The following is a 20726-nucleotide window of genomic DNA, read 5'->3' as shown; positions in this document are numbered from 1 at the left end:
GCCTATCTCCGGTGCGCGGCTCCCCTTGGGCAGCCTGGCCTGGACTCTGACAAGAGGCGGCAGTTTACAAGCGGGCACGAGTGCCTGTGAGGATGTTCAGGGCCCTTGTGACCAAGAGGATTTTGGAAGGTCGAGCTGTGGCCTGGCTGCACCAGTTGGAGGCTCCCAGTGCTGGAAAACCTGGTTCTGGCACTGGGGAGCCTGGGGCCCAGCAGAGGTGGCTGCTTGGTTCCCTTAGTTTGGCTGAGCAAGTACTTGAACCACAAGGCAATGTGAGTAGAAAGGCTCCCTGGGGCAGAGGCGTGGCGTCCCAGGCAGCCCTCAGAGTGTTTTGTTCCACCCTTTGGGCTGAGGTTTGGAGGCAGCTTGGAGCTGCTGAGGGAGGAGAGCACACGAGCTGGCAAGATTCAGCTCCCGCTTCCTGGGAGCTCCCTGGGCACCTTGTTGAGTGGAGAGCGTGACACGGTCCAGGCTTTCCCGGCAGCCTTGGTGGGACTGGCAGAGGCTGGTGACACACGCGTGTCGGGCTGGAGAGGAGCAGGGCAGTGGGTTGCTGGGCCTGTCAGCGCTGGAGGGGGAAAAAGGGGAGTCCCGACCCTCCGGCAAAACCGGGAGCTATCCTTTGGGGAGAGCGGAGGCCACAGATGGCACGTGGCAAAGGATGGGAGACGTGTTGTGAGCAGTGGTCGTGACAGGGGGGGCAAGACTCTACGCATCTCTTTTGCAGATAACGCAGATCCTCCTGTGTACTGTTTCTGCATGCATGCCTAGAGAGACAGAGAGTGAGGTGTGAGGAAACAGACCACACCTGCACTTAGAAACTCCGCCTCTTCTAGCTGTGCTGGAGGAAATGCTGGCAGCCTGACTGGGGATAGACAAAATCCCCCAAGATGTACAAAGAAGATTCAAGTCTACGCAGGGAGAGCTGCAATGCTGCAGGAGCAACGGCTTGTAGTAGGAAGGCACAAAGGGAGGTGGGCGAGGGAGAGAGAGGTTGTAGCTGGAGAAGTCTTGTGGCCAGGGGTGCACCTGGGAGAGGCGGCAGGGAGGAGCACAGGGGTGTGTGAGGAGCAACCTGTCATGCAACCACCACCACCACCACCACACCTGCCACAGGGAGAGGGGCCCTCCTGAAGCAAGAGCTGCCTGCCAGGGAGAGCTCCCAGGTGCGGCTGGATGCAGAAGCAGCTCCCAGTGCCAGCGCCACCCGCCAGTGCGGCTGGGGAGATGGACTCCTCACTCGGGCACCGGTTGGGCTCCCCATCATCCATCCGCAGGGCGTTCTCGAAGGCTGAGGAGGGCATCTGTGTGCAGGGACGCAGCAAGGCAGGCCCTGACGGCTGCGGCTCTGCAGGAGCCAGGGACATCTTCCTCAGCTGCAAGGGACAGTGTCTTGAAAGGAGCCCACTGCCTGTGTCTCACCCTCCCCTTCGTCCAGGAATGCCGCTGGCTCTCCTTTGTGCCTGCAAGCTCTGCCCAGAGCAACGCCTTTCTGTCTGGCAGCTGGGGGAGCGTCCGGGGAGAGAAGGACCACGCAGAGGCCCAGGCTGGGATGCAGCAGAACTTTAATGAGTTGAAAGAGGGAAAGGAGGTCCTCTGAGTGGCGGCCATGGTGCAGGGAGCACCAGGGGTAGCTAGGAGTCTTTGCCCCTTGGCCAGGGTGGAGTTTGCACCGGGCATCTGCCCGCCTGCCCGCCTGTCCCTGAGAGGGAGGGCGGCAGCAGGCCCTTCCTGGGATGGGGCTTAGCAGGTGATCACAGCCCAGGGGAGCAGAAGACAACAGAGAAAAGAGAGAGAGAGAGAAGAGAGTGAGAAAGAGGCACGTTAGACAAGGGCCATGTTTTCAGAGAGCCCAGGCGCGCCGCTTCCTGCCTTCCTTTGCAGGTGGAGCCATGGATGCTCAGTCCCTGTGAAAGCGCTGGCCAGGATCTCCGTGCTCAGTCCGTGACCGTCTTCTGGGTTCCTGGGGTTCCTTCTGTGGGTCCGCCTGCGGCAGCTTTAGCAGGGGAGGCATGTTCTGCCGCAGTAGCGGCTGGTAATGCAGGAGAGGTGACAGCACCCGGAGTTGATGGGCACTCCCTGAGAGCTGAGGATGCTGCCAACAGCAGCGGAGGTGGAGGAGCCCACAACGGTGTTCTGCGGGAAGGAGCTGAGGATGGGGCCGGGCAGGGTCACCACCACGGGGGAGGGCTGGATGACGACGGTGGAGTTCTGGCACTGCCTGACGCAGGGCTCGTTGCAGCTGTTGGCCAGCGGGGTCGGGCCGCAGGGCTGGCAGGGCAGGCACTGGCTGTAGCAGGACATGTCGCGGGTCCGGAGGTGCACCTGGGGGAGAGGGCAGGGAGGAGCACAGGGGCGCGTGAGGAGCAGCCTGTCCGCCCACGGTGAGGGAGCCAAGGCACGTGGTGCCTGGGGAGCTGGAGACTGTGCAGGGAGGTCCACAGGCCTCTTTGCCTGTCCACCTGGGCACCGAGCAAAAGGAGCCAGGCCCAGGAAAGCTCTTTCCTAGCCGAGAGCCCCCTCAGCCCAGAACCAGCCCCGCTCCACGCCAAACCTTCTCCCCGCTTCCCCTCCCAACACAGGCAGCCCCAAGCCCCGGTACAGGACAGAGCTTCCAACTCACTTGCTTCCGAAGGAGAAGAAGGGGAGCAAAGCGGATGAGAGAGTGAAGAGCTGGGATGGCTTTTATACTGGTCCTGCACTGCCCCAGGTCCAGAGGAAGCCTCTGTGGAAGCAATAATTTTCTGAGAAGCTCATCGGAAATGCAAAACGTCCCAGCTAATGATACGGGCTGTGTTTTGGTTTCCTGCACAGCTGCCTTTTCATTTCCTTGTTTGGCCGTACCTGCTCCTCCTTGAAGGCTCCTTTTCAGTGCTGGGGTGGGAGGCCCAAGGATTTCTGGGACCGGAGCGCATCGGTGCCAGCAGAAGATGAGTCCCAAGTGCCGGAGGGGTCGCGTGCAGGCTGGGGACATTGGCCTGGGGCACTCGTTTGCAGCCCCATTGGCAGGAAGGGCCCTGCTGCTCCCAGCCCTGCAATCCTCGCCCGCATGCCAAAGGGCTCGCAAGCAGGACGGTGTGCCGCGTCCCCTTTCTCCCACCCTCCAAGCTCTCTCTGATGGTCACTGGCCGTTGTCTCCACAGGCGGGTGGTCAGCACTGCTGCTTTCGACACCTTGCCTCCTAAGGCTGCTCTGGGGAGGCCTTGGTGTGCCTGTGGGGCCTTCTCTGCTCTCTGGGCTCTCTCTGGCTGTCCCCTACCAACACCAACAGCATCAGTGTGTGTGGGGCCTTGTCCTGCCCAAGGGTGCTGCAGCCCTGCCCTGGCAAGGGCCTTCCCCGTGTGTCCTCGGGCGAGTCCACAGGTGCTCGTGTGTAGGTAGGGGTGCTTGCTCGCTTGCCCCTGTGTGCATACTGGAGCAGCATGAAAGGAACTCTGCCCTTCATGCAAGCTCTTTGGCCAGAGAGCAGAGGCAGTACCAATACTGTTGAAGACGGACACCCCTCTGTCCCGCGAGAGGCTGGTAGTGGGCTGGGTGAAGATCAGGGACCATGGCCCAAAGAAGAGCACAACCACAGCAAAGTGGCAAGTGCCTTGCGTCTCTCTTCTCCTATCTGCTGCCAGGTGGAGAGCTGAATCACCCCACAGGAGCCCAACAAGGCCAGGTAGCACACCAGGGTGTTGGTGCCACCTGTGGAGACAAGGAGCACACCAGTCCAGCAGCTCTCAGCACAGGCCAGCACCTCTCAGAAGAAGCAGTCAATGACAGTGGGGCTGCGGCTGGGCAAACAAAAGTGAGTGCCACTGGTGCCGACAAGGGGAGAGTGGCCCCAGCCCTCAGGCCTGCTACTGCAACGGCACAGACCTTCTGGCGTGACTCTGTGGATCCCCGGGGCTGGCACATGGCCACAGATCGGTCGTAGGCCACGACTGCCAGCAGGAAGATCTCAGCGCAGGCACGCTGGTGGAGCAAGAAGAGCCGGGCCACGCAGCTGACAAAGGAGCTTATCTTCTCCACAGGTAGGATGTCCAGTGGCATTTTCAGCATCATGACCAACGAGTGGCCGATCACCGAGGCCCAGAAACTCAGAATCGTTGAGGTTGGAAGGCACCTCTGGAGATGGTCGGGTCCAACCCTCCTGCTGCGAGCAGGGTCAACCAGAGCAGGTGGATCAGGACACTGCCCCGTGTTTGGTCTGAACGTCTGCAAGGAAAGAGAGGCCACAAGCTGCCTGGGCAACATCTCCTGGGCTTGGCCACCCTCACAGGAGAAGAGTTTTTCCTCATGCCTATGCGGCATTTCCTTTCACGCTGCTCCAGTATGCACACAGGGGCAAGCGAGCAAGCACCCCTACCTACACACGAGCACCTGTGGACTCGCCCGAGGACACACGGGGAAGGCCCTTGCCAGGGCAGGGCTGCAGCACCCTTGGGCAGGACAAGGCCCCACACACACTGATGCTGTTGGTGTTGGTAGGGGACGGCCAGAGGGAGCCCAGAGAGCAGAGAAGGCCCCACAGGCACACCAAGGCCTCCCCAGAGCAGCCTTAGGAGGCAAGGTGTCGAAAGCAGCAGTGCTGACCACCCGCCTGTGGAGACAACGGCCAGTGACCATCAGAGAGAGCTTGGAGGGTGGGAGAAAGGGGAGGCGGCACACCGTCCTGCTTGCGAGCCCTTTGGCATGCGGGCAAGGATTGCAGGGCTGGGAGCAGCAGGGCCCTTCCTGCCAATGGGGCTGCAAACGAGTGCCCCAGGCCAATGTCCCCAGCCTGCACGCGACCCCTCCGGCACTTGGGACTCATCTTCTGCTGGCACCGATGCGCTCCGGTCCCAGAAATCCTTGGGCCTCCCACCCCAGCACTGAAAAGGAGCCTTCAAGGAGGAGCAGGTACGGCCAAACAAGGAAATGAAAAGGCAGCTGTGCAGGAAACCAAAACACAGCCCGTATCATTAGCTGGGACGTTTTGCATTTCCGATGAGCTTCTCAGAAAACTATTGCTTCCACAGAGGCTTCCTCTGGACCTGGGGCAGTGCAGGACCAGTATAAAAGCCATCCCAGCTCTTCACTCTCTCATCCGCTTTGCTCCCCTTCTTCTCCTTCGGAAGCAAGTGAGTTGGAAGCTCTGTCCTGTACCGGGGCTTGGGGCTGCCTGTGTTGGGAGGGGAAGCGGGGAGAAGGTTTGGCGTGGAGCGGGGCTGGTTCTGGGCTGAGGGGACTCTCGGGCTCTCGGCTAGGAAAGAGCTTTCCTGGGCCTGGCTCCTTTTGCTCGGTGCCCAGGTGGACAGGCAAAGAGGCCTGTGGACCTCCCTGCACAGTCTCCAGCTCCCCAGGCACCACGTGCCTTGGCTCCCTCACCGTGGGCGGACAGGCTGCTCCTCACGCGCCCCTGTGCTCCTCCCTGCCCTCTCCCCCAGGTGCACCTCCGGACCCGCGACATGTCCTGCTACAGCCAGTGCCTGCCCTGCCAGCCCTGCGGCCCGACCCCGCTGGCCAACAGCTGCAACGAGCCCTGCGTCAGGCAGTGCCAGAACTCCACCGTCGTCATCGAGCCCTCCCCCGTGGTGGTGACCCTGCCCGGCCCCATCCTCAGCTCCTTCCCGCAGAACACCGTTGTGGGCTCCTCCACCTCCGCTGCTGTTGGCAGCATCCTCAGCTCTCAGGGAGTGCCCATCAACTCCGGGTGCTGTGACCTCTCCTGCATTACCAGCCGCTACTGCGGCAGAACATGCCTCCCCTGCTAAAGCTGCCGCAGGCGGACCCACAGAAGGAACCCCAGGAACCCAGAAGACGGTCACGGACTGAGCACGGAGATCCTGGCCAGCGCTTTCACAGGGACTGAGCATCCATGGCTCCACCTGCAAAGGAAGGCAGGAAGCGGCGCGCCTGGGCTCTCTGAAAACATGGCCCTTGTCTAACGTGCCTCTTTCTCACTCTCTTCTCTCTCTCTCTCTTTTCTCTGTTGTCTTCTGCTCCCCTGGGCTGTGATCACCTGCTAAGCCCCATCCCAGGAAGGGCCTGCTGCCGCCCTCCCTCTCAGGGACAGGCGGGCAGGCGGGCAGATGCCCGGTGCAAACTCCACCCTGGCCAAGGGGCAAAGACTCCTAGCTACCCCTGGTGCTCCCTGCACCATGGCCGCCACTCAGAGGACCTCCTTTCCCTCTTTCAACTCATTAAAGTTCTGCTGCATCCCAGCCTGGGCCTCTGTGTGGTCCTTCTCTCCCCGGACGCTCCCCCAGCTGCCAGACAGAAAGGCGTTGCTCTGGGCAGAGCTTGCAGGCACAAAGGAGAGCCAGCGGCATTCCTGGACGAAGGGGAGGGTGAGACACAGGCAGTGGGCTCCTTTCAAGACACTGTCCCTTGCAGCTGAGGAAGATGTCCCTGGCTCCTGCAGAGCCGCAGCCAGTCAGGGCCTGCCTTGCTGCGTCCCTGCACACAGATGCCCTCCTCAGCCTTCGAGAACGCCCTGCGGATGGATGATGGGGAGCCCAACCGGTGCCCGAGTGAGGAGTCCATCTCCCCAGCCGCACTGGCGGGTGGCGCTGGCACTGGGAGCTGCTTCTGCATCCAGCCGCACCTGGGAGCTCTCCCTGGCAGGCAGCTCTTGCTTCAGGAGGGCCCCTCTCCCTGTGGCAGGTGTGGTGGTGGTGGTGGTGGTTGCATGACAGGTTGCTCCTCACACACCCCTGTGCTCCTCCCTGCCGCCTCTCCCAGGTGCACCCCTGGCCACAAGACTTCTCCAGCTACAACCTCTCTCTCCCTCGCCCACCTCCCTTTGTGCCTTCCTACTACAAGCCGTTGCTCCTGCAGCATTGCAGCTCTCCCTGCGTAGACTTGAATCTTCTTTGTACATCTTGGGGGATTTTGTCTATCCCCAGTCAGGCTGCCAGCATTTCCTCCAGCACAGGTAGAAGAGGCGGAGTTTCTAAGTGCAGGTGTGGTCTGTTTCCTCACACCTCACTCTCTGTCTCTCTAGGCATGCATGCAGAAACAGTACACAGGAGGATCTGCGTTATCTGCAAAAGAGATGCGTAGAGTCTTGCCCCCCCCTGTCACAACCACTGCTCACAACACGTCTCCCATCCTTTGCCACGTGCCACCTGTGGCCTCCCCTCTCCCCAAAGGATAGCTCCCGGTTTTGCCGGAGGGTCGGGACTCCCCTTTTTCCCCCTCCAGCGCTGACAGGCCCAGCAACCCACTGCCCTGCTCCTCTCCAGCCTGACACGCATGTGTCACCAGCCTCTGCCAGTCCCACCAAGGCTGCCGGGAAAGCCTGGACCGTGTCACGCTCTCCACTCAACAAGGTGCCCAGGGAGCTCCCAGGAAGCGGGAGCTGAATCTTGCCAGCTCGTGTGCTCTCCTCCCTCAGCAGCTCCAAGCTGCCTCCAAACCTCAGCCCAAAGGGTGGAACAAAACACTCTGAGGGCTGCCTGGGACGCCACGCCTCTGCCCCAGGGAGCCTTTCTACTCACATTGCCTTGTGGTTCAAGTACTTGCTCAGCCAAACTAAGGGAACCAAGCAGCCACCTCTGCTGGGCCCCAGGCTCCCCAGTGCCAGAACCAGGTTTTCCAGCACTGGGAGCCTCCAACTGGTGCAGCCAGGCCACAGCTCGACCTTCCAAAATCCTCTTGGTCACAAGGGCCCTGAACATCCTCACAGGCACTCGTGCCTGCTTGTAAACTGCCGCCTCTTGTCAGAGTCCAGGCCAGGCTGCCCAAGGGGAGCCGCCCACCGGAGATAGGCAGGCAGGAGCCTGCTGGCAGTTCCCAGAACTGGAACTGCAGTGCTCAGGCAGAAGGAGACTAAGGAGGCGGCCAGGGACTCAACCCTCACAGCCACACCCAGCAGGGCAAAAGGCTCCCTGGTGAACTTCTCTGCCCACCCAGCGCACAGACAGAGGCAGGGCAGCATCTTTGTCACAGCACACGTTCATCCCGAGCAGTGCCGCTTTCCTCCTGCGTGGTGACACCAATCCCAATCTGTCACAGTGCATACTCACTCTTCTTGAGTTTGAGCTTTCTATGTATGCTCCCAACAGTGGTGTAGGTGGAGGAGCCCATAATTGTGTTCTGTGGGTAGGACTGAGGAGGGGGCCGGGTAGGATCAGCACCACAGGGGATGCCTGGATGACAATGGCAGGGTCCTTGTACTGACTGACACAGGGGTCCTTGCAGCTCTTGACCAGTGTGTTTTGGCTGCAGGGCTAGCATGGCAGGCATGGCAGGCACTGGTTGTAGCAGGACATTTCTCTGCACCAGAGGTGCACCTTGTGGAGAGGGCAGGGGAAAGCGGAGCACGGGATTGGATGAGGAGCAGCCTGTCATCCCACAATGAGAGATTCAAGGTAGCTGCTGTGTGAGGAGGTAGAGGCTATGCAGGGAGGCATATATAATTCCTTGTCTTTAGGTCCCAAGGACCCTGCAAAGAGCTGCCAGGCTCAAGAAAGCTTCTGTCTAGCTCAGAACTCAGAATCCACTTAGTCAAATTCTCAATCTCCCTTCATACGAGACCTTTTACCCACCTCCCAATTCCATTACAGGCAGCGCCATGCTTCATCACAGGACTGAGCTGAGATGTCTATTGAGGCAAGACCACACCCTGGAGGAAGAGAACAGAGCTTCTAACTCACCTGTTTCACAAGGAGTAAAAGGGGAGTGAAGTAGATGAGAGAGTTGAGAATTGGCCTGTCCTGCACTGCTCCAGGCCTATAGGAATCCTTTGTGCAAGTAATAATTTTCTGAAAGGCTCATATGAGTTGCAAAACACGCCAGTTAATGATATGGCCCATGTTGCAGATTCCTGCATTGCTATCTTTTGATTCCTGTGTTTATGCCATGTTCATTTCCCCATGGATATTTACTTTGAGGTCTGGAATGAGAATTCCAAGAATTTCCATGGCAGGAGTATGTCATTGCTACCATAAGGTGCATCCAAAGTACTGGAGGGATCCTGTTGTGGTTTAACCCCAGACAACAACTAAGCACCACGCAGCTGCTCACTCACCCCCCCGCCCCCGCAGTGGGATGGGGGATAAAGTTGGGAAAAGAAGTAAAGCTCAAGGGTTGAGATAAGAACAGTTTAATAGAACAGAAAAGAAGAAACTGATAATGATAATGATAACACTACTAAAATGACAGCAGTAATAATAAAAGGACTGGAATATACAAATGGTGCACAGTGCAATTGCTTACCACCTGCCGATCAACGCCCAGTTCGTCCCTGAGCGGCAATCCCCCGGTCCCCACTCCCCCCAGTTTCTATACTAGATGTGACATCACATGGTATGGAATACCCTGTTGGCCAGTTTGGGTCAGGTGCCCTGGCTGTGTCCTGTGCCAACTTCTTGTGTCCCTCCAGCTTTCTCACTGGCTGGGTGTCAGAAGCTGAAAAATCCTTGACTTTAGACTAAACACTACTTAGCAACAACTGAAAACATCAGTGTGTTATGAACGTTCTTCTCATACCTAACTCAAAAACATAGCACTGTACCAGCTACTAGGAAGACAATTAACTCTATCCCAGCTGAAACCAGGACAGTTCCCTTACAGGCTAGAGACATTGGCCTGGGGCACTCCTATGGGGTTGTTTTCAGCCCAATTGGCTGGGAAGGCCAAGATCCTTCCAGCCCTGCAATCCTTGACCAGACGTCCAAGGATTCCCATGTGTGAGGACAGCTGCTGCTCTACCTGCAGAACTGCTCTTTCAGAAGAGGTTCTCTCACCTTGGCACTGTTGAAGACAAAGACACATCAGAGAATTCATCAGAGACTGTCCCTGAGGCCCAAGGGATGCAGGGCTTCTCTACTGGGGCATGGGGTTATCAATTCATGAGAGGTCCCGACCTGTCACCATTGCTCTATTGCATGGGACTGGCACCCTGGTTCCTGTCAATACCCCTGTGGCCTGACTCAGCCTAGTTGTATCTGGGCCTTTCTGACAGAGCCATAAGAAGAGCAGCAAGCACTGCCTGGGACATGGCCATAGGGCACAGATCATTGCAGACTAACTTCTGCTTTTCTTTCTCCATCCTTCCCTTCCTTCCTCCTTCTGTCCCTTCATTTGTTATTCTCTGCCTCTCTCTTCTGATCCACGTGGGCCGATGTTTCACAGCTGTGTCCCTGAGGAGTACTCTTCTCTACTGCAGTTTGAAATTTCTGCCCTGGCAACACAAATTCAGTGAATATTTCGAATCTGTGGCCACTCTTATCTTATTAACATTAATAGGCAGTGCCACTCTCTCTTCTGGCTGGCACATACAATGAAGCATGCTGTGGCCACTGATTTCTTCTTGTATGTCACAACTGCCAAAGACCCCTCCTTCCTCCATTCTGGCTTTGATTTGTGGATACTGGGACCCAGGAGGTGTCCTGGCTGACAGGAAATTGGAAGAGGATGCAACTTTCTCAGCTGCTCTGTGGGGTCCCAGCATGAAGGCCAGACACAACAGGCTGTTTCTGGAATCTTTGAGCAACAGGACAGCAGGAATCTGGGAGTGGGGCACAATACAGTTGTCCTCTAGTGGCATCCTAGCATGAGGTGGTGGTCATTATTGCACAATGGGATCACACTGAGCTGAGAACTGAGAGCTCTTGCCCTCACCACCTTGCTGTCCCCAGCCCTTGTGTTCTTGCTGAAGAGCAAGGAACAGGAAGCCTTCTTCCAGAAGAACTTGCATCACATCTCTAGGTTTGCTTCCTGGAGTCTTTCCTTGCTCTGTTGCTGTCTCTCACTTTCTCAGAGACACCGTGGGCCAGACCTCTGTCAACCAGAAAAAGGGCCTAGTCATGGTGGGAGAGAGACACCTTTCAGACCACCCGCACCTACCAGAGCTCTAACTTTCACACTATGGTCTGATACCAGCAGAGGAGAGGACAAGTTCCCCCCAGTTGTTGTCATATCAGGCAGCAACTGGCTCCAAGGAGAGCAGCCCATTCACCACATTGCCAAACACCACAGTGAAATTCAATGTCTTGCACTAGAGGAAGTCAAGATGTCCTCCTACCTCTGTGCTATGCATGATATCCTGCTGCTGGGAGCTTTCTTGGCTGTGCAAAAACCTATCTGAGGGAGCAAGTGTCTCTGTGCAAGGCTGAGCTCTAGGGAGGTGGTCCTCAGCTCTCCCCTGGCAGTATTATTTCCCCTATTCACTCAGGGATCTCCCTTTTCCCATGCAGAAAAGAACTTGATGAGTCTTTGTGAACAGATCAAAGAATCTGCCCAGATGGGGCATTTCTGAAGAATCTAAGGCATGCTGCTTCAGTGGAAACTGGACCCCTGAAAACAAGAAGGGGAAATCACCTGGGGTGGGAAGGAGATTGTCTGTGTGTTTGCTCACCCCTGTGACCATTTGCATAAATTTTTCCCCACTCTGTGGGAGCTGATCACAGGAGGGCCTTTAGGTGAAAAGTGCAGCAGTTTTTTTGTCCTGGTAGTTTTGTAGGACAGGACCAGGAGTGAGGCATGATCCAGACTCTCACTCAAAAGGAGATCTTGCTGTAAGTGACTCTGGCTGAGGCTGGAATGAAGCCTTCTTTTGGCAGTCTGTTGTAGCTTAACCACAAAGCAGCTTGCTTACTCCCCCCTCCCCGGTGGGATGCAGGAGAGAATCAGAAGGGTAAGAGTGAGAAAACTGATGGGTTGAGATAAAGACAGTTTAACAGGTAAAGCAAAAGCTGCATGCACAGACAAGGCAAAATAAGGAATTCATCCACTACTTCCCATCAGCAGGTAGGTGTTAGCCATTTCCAGGAAAGCAGGGCTTCATCACATGACATGGTGACATGAGAAGACAAATGCCAATACTCCAAACATCCCCCCCCTTACTCCTTCTTCCCCCAGCTTTTTATTGCTGAGTGTGACATCATATGGTATGGAATATCCCTTTGGTCAGCTGTTCCAGCTGTGTCCCCTCCCAACTTCTTGTGCAGCCTACTTGCTGGTGGGGCAGTCTGAGAAGCACAAAAAGCCTCGATGCTGTGTAAGCACTGCTCAGCAACAACTAAAACCAGCAGTGTGTTATCAACACTGTTCTCAGCATAATCCAAAACATAGCCCCATACCAGCTACTATGAAGAAATTTACTCTATCCCAGGTTAAACGAGTACATTCTCCACCTTTATTCCTTATCATTTACGTCATACTCAGCTCCCACACTATCCAATACATCCTCATTACCGCCCCCCTTCCAATCCTTTGCTATATACACAGATATCATTACCTTAGTCCATGGACCACCCCTGTAAAATGTTCATTAAAATGTCCATAAATGTCTATTGAGTTCATTTTAGTCTACGACTTTGGACTCCATCTGTTACAGTAGTCACTCAGGACAGGAGAGGTGGTGTGTTGTGTGGAGTTACTGGGCACTAAAGCCAGCTTAAGTTGGGTCATGGCTGTACTTGCATTGATTCTTGTAAGGCTTGTCCTTCATTGGTTCAAGTGATTCCTGCTATAGTACTTCCTATAACATTCCCATAACTCAAATCATGGGTTACAACCATTTAAAGGTATACCTGTTACAATGTCCACCCCTGGTCCCTTCAGACCAGATGATAGAGTTTAACATAGAGTCCTATAGGGGTGTACCTGCTGCAGTGTGGCCTTATCTATGAGCCAGGAGTCTCTTCAGGGATATACTTGCTGCAGCATAGTCTTATCCATGGCCACAGATGCTTTGAGGTGTTCCAGCATGGCCTCATGTTCAGCCACTTATGCTTCAAGGTGTGTACCTGCTGCAGCATAGATTTATCCACAGCCAGAGATGCTTCAAGGAGTACCTTCTCCAGCATAGACTTATCCTTATTCCCTGATGGTATGGACAGACAGGAGACTTTGGATGTGCACATCTCCAGGCTCACCTCTAGAACCACTCCTGCCCATGGCCTTTAATGTGTTGTGGAGAGAGGCACAGAGCTGCCAGGAAAGGCACAGTTTTGAAAAAGGGTAGATAAGAAGGACACAGCAGAATGGGAACTGCTGGCAATCTGGTGCCCCAGAGAGGGTCATTACCTCTTGCCCTTGGTCAGTAGAGAGACTATTTGTTGTCCACAGGATAGGCCAGGATGTAGACAAGGGACCTCCATGCATAGGAAAAGACCTTCTGTCTTGGTTTCAAATTCCTGCCTGGGTGTAAGTTGATTTCCACAGCCCCAGACCTGGATAGCTACAGTCTTCTCTCTGAGATGCCTCCAGCAAAAATTACTCTGATGTGCTGGGGTTGTTGTTCCAACGAGTGCCCAAGAATATCAGTCAAAGCTAGTGAGACCACTTTTGAACCTAGAGCTGCCAAAAGAGACAGCTCACAGATGCTGCTGAGTGCAAAAGCATGTCCCATTGTAACCACCATGTCCCAAGGTGAGGCAGGAGGATCTACCCTTCACATAGAGCCTTTCAGGATCAGAACCGAGTCCTGGCACTGATGAGACCTTAGAGGGCCAGTTCCCAGGGAAAGCTACTGTATAGTTGGGGAACATCAGGTACCACAGAGCAGCTGTGGGAGTTGGGAGCTGGTTGTGGTCCTGGATCTGCTCTGACCCATGGGGGTGTTGGGTTCTCATGGAACTGGGCCTTGAGTGTCTGGTTTACTGGGGCCTGGCCAAAACTAACTTGTGAATCACCTCAGCCCTGCCTGTCTGTGCAACAGCTGGGTGAAATCAGGCGCTGCTCCAGGTGATCATGGCGCTGCATGGGAGCCTTTAACCCTACTATCTGGGGGTGCGCAAACTAGCCCATGCTGCTACTTGGGGCCTGCCTCCTGAGGCAATTCACCCAACCCCATTCCTGCTGTCCTTCAGGGCAATCTTCTGTCTTAACCTACTCCTCTAACACAGCTCCACTCAGAGCAGGAGGAACGGTCTTCCCACAACAGCTTGTGCAGCTGATGACCTACTCCATGACCTCCTGCAGGCCCCCAGTTCCCCACTAGAGGTCAGCAGAAGACAGGCTTCCGATCTGCAGGACATACTCCAAGCCTGAGGAAGGCATTTCTGGGCAGAGATGCATCAAGGCAGTCCCTGGTGGCCACTGTTATTTGGGCAGCTGGCAATACCTTCCTCAGGTCCAAGGGACACTGCACAAAGCTTCGCAGTGCAGTGTGCCCCAACCCCTCCTTCATCTTCATAATAGTGGAGGGTGCCCACGTGCCCTTGCATCATGTTGATCTGACTAGAACAAGGCTTTTGTCCCTGGGTAGCTTGTGAGAACATCTTGAGAAGGGAAAGAACACAGAAGCTCAGGTTGGGTTACAGCAGAATTTTAATGATTTAAAAGAGGGAAATGAGGTAAACAAGTGGAGGTTTCTGATGCAGGGAGCACCAGATCATCCAAGAGCCTGTGCCCTGAGGCCAGGGTGGAGTTACAAAAAGGTTGTCCAACTGCCTATACCACAAAGGGGTGGGGGCAGCAGATCCCTTCAGGGCTGGCTTTGGAAAAACCCATGACCCTGGGGAGCAGAAGACAACAGAGAAAAGAGAGAGACAAACGAGTGAGAAGCAGGCCAGTTATACATGGGCCATGTTTTCAGAAAGGCCCAGGCATGCTGCTTCCTGCCTTCCTTGCGGGTGGAGCCATGGATGCTCAGCATCTCTGGAAGTGATGACCTAATGGTCTGTCCCTCAGACCAGCAAAATCTTCTAGCTTCCTGGGGGGTTCTTCTGTGGGAAGTCACCAGTGGCTTTAGCATGGGGGGCACCTCCTGCTGCAGTAGTGGCTGGTAATGCAGGAGAGGTCACAGCACCTGGGTTGATGGGCACTCCCTGAGAGCTGAGGATGCTGCCAACAGCAGCGGAGGTGGACGACCCCACAATGGTGTCTGCGGGAAGGAGCTGAGGATGGGGGCCGGGCAGGGTCACCACCAGGGGGAGGGCTGGATGACAACAGTGGAGTTCTGGCACTGCCTGACACAGGGGTCATTGCAGCTGTTGGCCAGCGGGGTCGGGCCGCAGGGCTGGCAGGGCAGGCACTGGTTGTAGCAGGACATGTCACAGGGCTGGAGGTGCACCTAGGGGAGAGGGCAGTGTAAGAGTCGGTCAGAAAATCAGCATTGTCTCAACATTGTCATCAGGAACATGAACAGTACATTACCTGACAACGGCCTGTTTGGAGCGCAGCAGCCAATCCCAAGGGACAGAATGTGCGGTACCAAGGCTCCTGGAAGGTACCTGGCTAGAGCCGCTAGAGATAACCGCATAGCTACTGTCAAAAAGGGATGGATTGCACCTGTTGCCATAACATCGATGAAGAAATCATGAACTCTAGACGAACTTTGCTTCATTATAATACCAAAACACACCTCCTGGTCGAAGGCTAACCCGCCTCCAAGACTTACCACGCCTCAGACACTGACCCTGCGCCTGCGTGATAGCCTCGCTCGAGAAGGGCGGAGATATGATAATTGTATTCTGAGAAGGGCGGAGACTCCTGAGGCAGAGGTGGAGCAAGGTGTGTTACTAAGCATAAAAGATGACTTCTGAACAATGGAAATTTGAAGCTTCCCCACCAAGGACCACGACGATCGACGACGCAGCGTTAGCTGGACCTGGGACCGTTAGGACGTCTTGAGATCAGCGGTGGTAGCTATAACCTCCTTTTCTCCTCTCTCTAAACTTAACTTTACTTTTCTCCCTTTCTTTCACCCATCTCTAACTATCGCGTGCCTCTTCACAGGCAATACAATAAAGTTTTACTGTGTGATTACTGCTATCCCCTTTGGTGTTGGTCACCTTAATTTTGCACTTTCGAGATCGTAGCAAACGAACCATCATGAGTCCACCGAGTGGACCGTGACAGGCAGGGAGGAGCATGGGGACACATAAGGAGCAGTCTGTCCACCCACCATGAGGGAGCCAAGGCACATGCTGGCTGGGAAGCTGGAGGCTGTGCAGGGAGGTCCACGCACCTTCTTTGCCTGTTCCACCACCTGGGGCACCGAGCAAAGAGAACACAGCTCAGGAAGCTCTTTCCTAGCCAAGAGCCCAAGAGTCTCCTCAGCCCAGCCCCAGCCTTTCTCCAAGCTAGATCTTTTCCCCTGCTCCCCTCCCAACACATGCAGCCCCAAGCCCCAGCATCAGACAGAGCAGGTATTATCTGACATATCCATTGAGACATAGCTTCATCCTGTAGGAGTAGGAGAAGGAGAATGGACTTTGGACATACCTGGTTCCAAGGAGAAGAAGGAGAGTGAAGTGGATGAGAGTTGGCTTTCATACTGGTCCTGGGCACTGCCCTAGTCCAGAGGTAGTTTCTAGAAGGGTTATTAGTTTTCTGACAAGCTCTTCTGAAAAGTAAGATATCCCTGCTGATGATACAGGCTGTGTTTCAGTTTCCTGGTGCCTTTTCATTTCCTTGTTTATGCCATGTTGATTCTCTCATGGATGTGATGTTCTGAGTGTTGGAATGAGAGTTTCTAAAATTTCTGGGCAGAAACACGTCATTACGGGCAGAACACTCACACCAATTTCTGCAGGAGTCCTGTACAGACTAGGGACACTGGTTTGGGGCATTCCTGGGGGGGGATTTGTCAGCCCCATTGTCAGGAAAGACCAAGCTCCTAGCAGCCCTGCAATCCTTGACCAGACACCCAAGGGCTCCCATAAGTGAGGACGTGCCATGTCCTCTTCCTTCTCTCCCTTCCAGCCCTTTCTGATTGTTACTGGTCTTTCTCTTCCCAGGCAGGTGGACTGCACTGCCGAGTTTCAACATTTCTCCTTCTAACACCAACCTTGGGAGAGATTTTCCAGGCTGCTTGGCTTCCACCACTCTCTAGGCCATGTTTGGGGATTCCCAGCTAATCCGTGTTTTGGGCCTTGAAGTTGCCCTGGGGGGGTCCAGCCCTGCCAGGGTTGTGCCTAGTCAAATCCACAGGTGGCAATGGCATATGTGCTTGATGGGTGCACTTACGTATATGATAGATTTCTTTGAATGCATGCTGTGGACAAATTCGCATGCAATTCAGTGCAGGTGAGCATGAACATGTCTAGCTCTGGTTATCAGCTACATGTCCTTCCACTGGCTCTGAATGTGGTCAATAAGCAGGTGTCCACCTGCAAAGGCACGTGCTGGTGAGTAGAAATCCCTGTCAAGCTGACACAGGGCCCCTAAAAGCAGTTCCCTCCCTGTGTGCAGGTAGTGTCCATGCCTCACTCCCCAGAGCTCCCATCTTAGGCCTTTGTGGCCAGCTATTACGTGCCCTTAGTCTCATGTACCTGAGGACAGACTTGGCTGCTGACTTCTGCACCACAAAGATGCCCCTGTTGAATCTCCTCATGTTCACACCGAAGAATCAGGAGATGAAAGCTGACCTCACCAGGTTGTCTGGTGGGAGGGGGCTGGGCCAGGGTCAGTAGGTATTTTCCCTCTAATGAGACACCTGTGGACTGAGGAAGAGGAGGGAGGATTATGGACTTGTGAGTCATGATGCAAGCTGGGGAGATAAGCTGTTCCAGAAACTGGTGGAAAGGATGGCTGGATTTGGTTCTTGTGTTTGAGAGGGAGGAAGGATCCATCTGGCTCCAGAAAGGTGCTGTTTCTCTCCCAGACCACATCTCTCCCAGCAGCTCTGATTTCTTCTCATATGTTCAGTGTCTCCCCCTTTACTTGTTCCACTTACCTTGCTCCCACAAACTCCTCGCCTGCTTGCCCTTCAGCACTTGATTCTTCCTGCTTTGCATCCCCTGGAGACTTCACCTGATAGCTTACTTTTCCTTTTATATTGATGGATGATAGCATCCAGCAGAACCCCGTGCCCTTTCCTTCCAGATCTAGTTTTAAATATCCAATTTTTCAATGAGACATTTCAAGAAAGTAAGCATACTGTAAAAATGGAAAGTACTTAACTTCAAAAAACTCCTGCCATGCTCTGTTGCTGTCATCCCTGCTCCACTTTTGCTACTTTCAGGGCGCTGGGATCCATGTGGCCAAGGTGCCCATGCTGGGGCAATCCATGCCCACACTCCCATACACCCAATGTTGCTCCAAACAGCTCCACTCCTTCCAGTGGCTCTGCCTTCAGGCCCTGGGGCTGAGCTGCAGCTCCTGCTTGCTCAGTGCTCCCAGCCTCTGTTTCTGGGACTGTTGCCAGCCTTTCATGGGCCACTTGGCTGATGATACCAGCTCCAAGGGCAGCACCAGCCTGTGGGATTCTGGGGTGGAGGGTCAGTGTGTGGTTTTAGGGTGCCATGTCCCCTGGCAGCAGCACCTGACCTCTTCCTGATGCTGGGTTTCACAAAATCCAGTAGTGCCAGGTTCCCCCATGATGGCAGCTCATCCCACTCTTGTCTGTGCCGGGCAGTGCAGCGGGACCATGGCTTGGCAGCCCTGTACTCCCTGTCCTGTCCCACTTCTGTCCTGCCTGCCCTGAGCTTTCTGCCTCTGTGGGACACAGCCCTGCTGAGTGCCCTGCTCCCACCAGTCTTGCCTCCCCTCCGCAACCTGCCAGGGCCCAGGACAGACAGAGTGAGATCCCATGTGGCACTGGCGCAGGGCACAGCCCCAGAGCACAGCTGGTATCAGCGGAGAAGAGGACGTGGCAGAGAGGAGGCACTGCAGCTGGAGCAGAGACCCAGGGCTGGTGGGGGGCAGTGAGGTGTGGGCAGCAGAGCGGTGGAATGTGGCAGTGCTGAGGCACGGGTCTGGTGGGGCTGGCTGTGGTGCTCCTGGGTGTGCAGGGCTGCGGGCAGAGACAAGGAGCCACAGTGGGGACTGCATGAGGCCAGGACTGGAGTTGGGCATGAGGTGGCCCACAATTCTCTCAAGTCTGCTGTGACCTCTGGCTTCTTCACAAACTTCTTTGCCCCGACTGTCCTCCCATCCGTCTCTCCCTCTGCTCTCATCCTACCTTCCCTCAGCAAATTAATCAGTCTGGTCTTCATCCAACTCTCCCTGTTTCTGTCCTTTCCTCTGTGTCTTTCTGTATGATGCTGATATCGTCTAGGAGCTCTTTTCCTTATCATGTCTGTACGTTCCTGACTGCTTCTGTGGGATTTGTTCTGGGAAACAGCAGGCAGGGCTGGGCAGAAAGCAGTTTTTAAGGTTATTTTCATCTTTGTATCCTCGGCAGTGGCTGTGGTCAGAGCCCAGGTGCAGCAGGAGCCGTCGGCAGAGACCACCGAGGACACCGGCATCAGCATCAACTGCTCACACCCCAACATACAGATCACCGACTCCATCCACTGGTACCTCAGCTCCCGGGCTGAGGCTCCGCATTCCTTGTGAGCACTCTTAAAGATTCCAAAAAGCTGACGGACCCGCCGGGGCGGCTGTCGGTGGCGGCAGACCGCCGGTCCAGCGCCCTGTGGCTCGCCCGGCCCCGGCGCGGGGACGCGGCGGTGTATTACTGCGCCCTGAGAGACACGGGGAGAGGAGCCGGGGCTGCGGCCGGGCACGAACCGCCGCGGGCGGGGCCGGGCCTGTGGGGCGGGGGCGGGGGGACAGCCCCGGGCGGGCCCGCCAGGGGCGCTGCCGCTCCGCCCGCCGGCGCCGCCTCGCCCGCGCCCGGCCCCACCCAGCCCCCCCCACCCGAGGCCCTGGTGTTTGCCCGCCCGCCAAGCACTGCAAGCAGCATTAGCATCAGCATTGGGCCTACCAAAGCCCTGCACCTCTGCGAGGTTGTGTCCCCCCTGACACAGCTGTAGAGCCACCCACCAGGCAGAACACCTTTCCTGCCACTCACACCCCATTGTCCTCCACACTCCCACCAGAATGGAGACAGAAATCCTCTGCGTTGGCATTGGTGTCAGGGGAGGAAATCATGATGGGGCCAGTGGCAGTGGCCAGGAAGGGGTGACTGCAGCTACCAGCCCTGCTGGCTCCTAGAAAGGAGCCACACCTTTCTGCTCTGCAGAGGGAGACAGGCAGCAGAGATCCTCCTGCCTGTGGGTAGATGGACAGCCCTCAGTCCTGCTGTAACGACCGGACATTGCTGCCTCACAGTGGGTAGGGGCTTCTTGTGTTGTTGGGTTTTTTGACAACACTAATACTACCATGGAAACCCTGAGCAGTGTTAGAACAAGAAGACCCATCTGACATGTTGCTGTTAGCTTTTTCCTTAAAAGAAGAAAAAAGAGTGGTTTCTTGTTTGGTTACTTTGTAAACAAGCTTAGAGATACAATCGTCCATAATCGTCATAATCTCCTTCCAAAGAATTCCTGTTTCTGTTAGGACTTAATCTCAAGAAGTTCGTTCAAGTTCAACATCAGCATGAGAAAGGGAACAAGAGGTTACCAACACCTTCAATCATTCCTCACACTGACTAGTTTTGAGACCAAGAGCTTGTTGTACATATCTTCCTCAACCCAAACACAGAACCTTTGGTGTCAGGACATGGTTTAGTGGGCATGGTTGATGGTTGGACTCAATGATCTTGAAGGTCTTTTCCAACCTAAATGATTCTATGATGTCCTGGAGCTTGAATGAATGCTTGAACCAGACACTTGTTGTAAAGACACCTTTGTGGGCTCCAAGGAAGTTAAGTTCATACCTCAAGTGAAATTTGCTAAGCAGAGATATGGTGTTGAAGATCTGATCTTCAAAGCTAGAAAGAGGCCTTTGGGAGGAGAGTCCTTGGTCCTGGGTCCAGTGTGTCCCTGGGGAATCTTTGTCTGTGCCTGGCCCTACCTCCATCTAGACAGTACCTATAAACCAGATGGATATGGGTAGACTTGAAGAGGGCCTCCTCCACTCTGAGGAAGCAGACCTCATGTCCAGCTGGGTACTCTATGGCCAGAGAAAATCAT

General features: G+C 55.2%; 2 protein-coding genes and 1 pseudogene across 2 annotated transcripts; 1 reads left to right on the top strand and 2 right to left on the bottom strand.

Moving 5' to 3' along the window:
* Positions 1 to 1548: 1548 nt before the first annotated feature.
* LOC115338437 (feather keratin Cos2-3-like) lies at positions 1549 to 2438 on the bottom strand. Its single transcript, XM_030007003.2, has one exon. The coding sequence runs from the start codon at positions 2302 to 2304 to the stop codon at positions 1999 to 2001; it is 306 nt and encodes a 101-aa protein (XP_029862863.1). The 5' UTR covers positions 2305 to 2438; the 3' UTR covers positions 1549 to 1998.
* Positions 2439 to 3181: 743 nt separating this feature from the next.
* On the bottom strand, positions 3182 to 4047 carry LOC115338434 (annotated as a pseudogene).
* Position 4048: 1 nt separating this feature from the next.
* On the top strand, positions 4049 to 6191 carry LOC115338433 (feather keratin Cos2-3-like). Its single transcript, XM_030007001.1, has 3 exons — positions 4049 to 4099; positions 5007 to 5108; positions 5415 to 6191. Exons 1-3 carry the CDS (start codon positions 4049 to 4051, stop codon positions 5739 to 5741), a joined length of 480 nt encoding a protein of 159 aa, XP_029862861.1. The 3' UTR covers positions 5742 to 6191.
* Positions 6192 to 20726: the final 14535 nt, after the last annotated feature.

The sequence above is a fragment of the Aquila chrysaetos genome, unplaced genomic scaffold (genome assembly GCF_900496995.4).
Source record: "Aquila chrysaetos chrysaetos unplaced genomic scaffold, bAquChr1.4, whole genome shotgun sequence".
NCBI lineage: Eukaryota > Metazoa > Chordata > Aves > Accipitriformes > Accipitridae > Aquila > Aquila chrysaetos.
This window is presented reverse-complemented; position numbering and strand designations above follow the sequence as displayed.